At 49.6% G+C, this 2,662-nt stretch overlaps 1 protein-coding gene across 1 annotated transcript; it reads right to left on the reverse strand.

The window, feature by feature from the left end:
* Window positions 1-383: 383 nt before the first annotated feature.
* Window positions 384-1,649, reverse strand: LOC135564778 (hepatocyte growth factor-regulated tyrosine kinase substrate-like). Its single transcript, XM_065010832.1, has 3 exons — window positions 1,027-1,649; window positions 617-669; window positions 384-504 (listed from the first exon to the last, which is right to left on the reverse strand). The coding sequence occupies exons 1-3, from the start codon at window positions 1,163-1,165 to the stop codon at window positions 427-429; spliced, it is 270 nt and encodes an 89-aa protein (XP_064866904.1). The 5' UTR covers window positions 1,166-1,649; the 3' UTR covers window positions 384-426.
* Window positions 1,650-2,662: the final 1,013 nt, after the last annotated feature.

The following is a 2,662-nucleotide window of genomic DNA, read 5'->3' on the forward strand; positions in this document are numbered from 1 at the left end:
CAGTCCGTCCTCCCTCCCTCCCTCCAGTCCATCCTCCCTCCCTCCCTCCCTTGCCAGTCCGTCCTCCCTCCCGCCAGTCCGTCCCTCCCTCCCGCCAGTCCGTCCCTCCCTCCTCCCGCCAGTCCGTCCCTCCCTCCCTCCCGCCAGTCCGTCCCCCTCCCCTCCCGCCAGTCCGTCATCCCTCCCTCCCTCCCGCCAGTCCGGTCCTCCCTCCCTCCCTCCCGCCCGTCCTCCCCTCCCTCCCCCTCCCTCCCGCCAGTCCGTCCTCCCTCCTTCCCGCCAGTCCGTCCTCCCTCCCTCCCGCCAGTCTGTCCTCCCTCCCGCCAGTCTGTCATTCCGCCAGTCCGTCCTCCCCTCCCGCCAGTCCGTCCTCCCCTCCCGCCAGTCTGTCATTCTGCCAGTCCGTCCTCCTGCCAGTATGCCATGCTACCTTACCTTTCTAGTCATCACTCCAAACTGAACCCGGCAGCGATGACACTCCTCCGCATCCACCCAATCTGGAGCCTGGACACACACAGAGAGAGAGAGACATTAGAGGTCCTCCTAACAAGCTGAGAACATTCAGTAGTAAGGATGTATCGAACCAGAACAACATCAGTGAGAGGAAGACTCTTACTCTCTCTGCAGCAAACATGGCGTCACTCTCCTTGAACTCTGGAAACACGTGACCTGGAACAACAGGAGATACAAGATGTCCAACAATACAGGATAAAGATTTTTTTTAATACAAGATCAATATTTACTGTGACACTACTCTATTCTGTTTTGCTGTGTGTTAGTGACTGTGTGTCTGAATCCCAGATCATAGCCAACCTCCAGACCCGATGGAAAACCTGAGGACACCTGAGAAGGAAGGGACGACAGCTGCCACCGTGTTTCCTCCACCAAGCCAATCTTCTCAGGTCTTCAGGAGTGTCTAGGGGGCTAGGGGCTGATCTGGGATCTGACTTACCCTCCACCGAGCCAATCTTCTCAGGTCTTCAGGAGTGTCTAGGGGGCTAGGGGCTGATCTGGGATCTGACTTACCCTCCACCTTCATGATCTGGTACGTGTCCTGAACCACCTTGTATTTGGGCTCGTTGCGGAAGGCGTGGGCCCAGGCCTGGATCAGGTAAAGGATCTTATTCCTCACGTTGGGCTCCGTCTGTTTCAAGGGGCAACACATCACCACTCACTGAGTTACAGTCACAGATACACTGTAGTACATCACCACTCACTGAGTTACAGTCACAGATACACTGTAGTACATCACCACTCACTGAGTTAGTCACAGATACACTGTAGTACATCACCACTCACTGAGTTAGTCACAGATACACTGTAGTACATCACCACTCACTGAGTTACAGTCACAGATACACTGTAGTACAGCACCACTCACTGAGTTACAGTCACAGATACACTGTAGTACATCACCACTCACTGAGTTACAGTCACAGTACAGATACACTGTAGTACATCACCACTCACTGAGTTACAGTACAGATACACTGTAGTACATCACCACTCACTGAGTTAGTCACAGATACACTGTAGTACATCACCACTCACTGAGTTACAGTCACAGATACACTGTAGTACAGCACCACTCACTGAGTTACAGTCACAGTACAGATACACTGTAGTACATCACCACTCACTGAGTTACAGTCACAGATACACTGTAGTACATCACCACTCACTGAGTTACAGTCACAGATACACTGTAGTACATCACCACTCACTGAGTTACAGTCACAGATACACTGTAGTACATCACCACTCACTGAGTTACAGTCACAGATACACTGTAGTACAGCACCACTCACTGAGTTACAGTCACAGTACAGATAGTGAGTGGTGATGTACTACAGTGTATCTGTACTGTGACTGTAACTCAGTGAGTGGTGCTGTACTACAGTGTATCTGTACTGTAACTCAGTGAGTGGTGATATCACAGTGTATCTGTACTGTAACTCAGTGAGTGATGATACAGCAGTCACAGTCTGTGTGAGTGGTGACTAACTCAGTGAGTGGTGATGTACTACAGTGTATCTGTGACTAACTCAATGAGTGGTGATGTACTACAGTGTGTCTGACTGTAACTCAGTGAGTGGTGATGTACTACAGTGTATCTGTGACTAACTCTGAGTGGTGATGTACTACAGTGTATCTGTGACTAACTCAGTGAGTGGTGATGTACTACAGTGTATCTGTGACTGTGACTCAGTGAGTGGTGATGTACTACAGTGTGAGTCACAGTCACAGATACACTGTAGTACATCACCACTCACTGAGTCACAGTCACAGATACACTGTAGTACATCACCACTCACTGAGTTAGTCACAGATACACTGTAGTACATCACCACTCACTGAGTTACAGTCAGACACACTGTAGTACATCACCACTCATTGAGTTAGTCACAGATACACTGTAGTACATCACCACTCACTGAGTTAGTCACAGACACACTGTAGTACATCACCACTCACTGAGTTACAGTCACAGATACACTGTAGTACATCACCACTCACTGAGTTACAGTACAGATACACTGTAGTACATCACCACTCACTGAGTTACAGTCACAGATACACTGTAGTACATCACCACTCACTGAGTTAGTCACAGATACACTGTAGTACATCACCACTCACTGAGTTACAGTCACAGATACAC

This window comes from Oncorhynchus nerka, linkage group LG26, assembly GCF_034236695.1.
Source record: "Oncorhynchus nerka isolate Pitt River linkage group LG26, Oner_Uvic_2.0, whole genome shotgun sequence".
Taxonomy (NCBI): Eukaryota; Metazoa; Chordata; class Actinopteri; order Salmoniformes; family Salmonidae; genus Oncorhynchus; species Oncorhynchus nerka.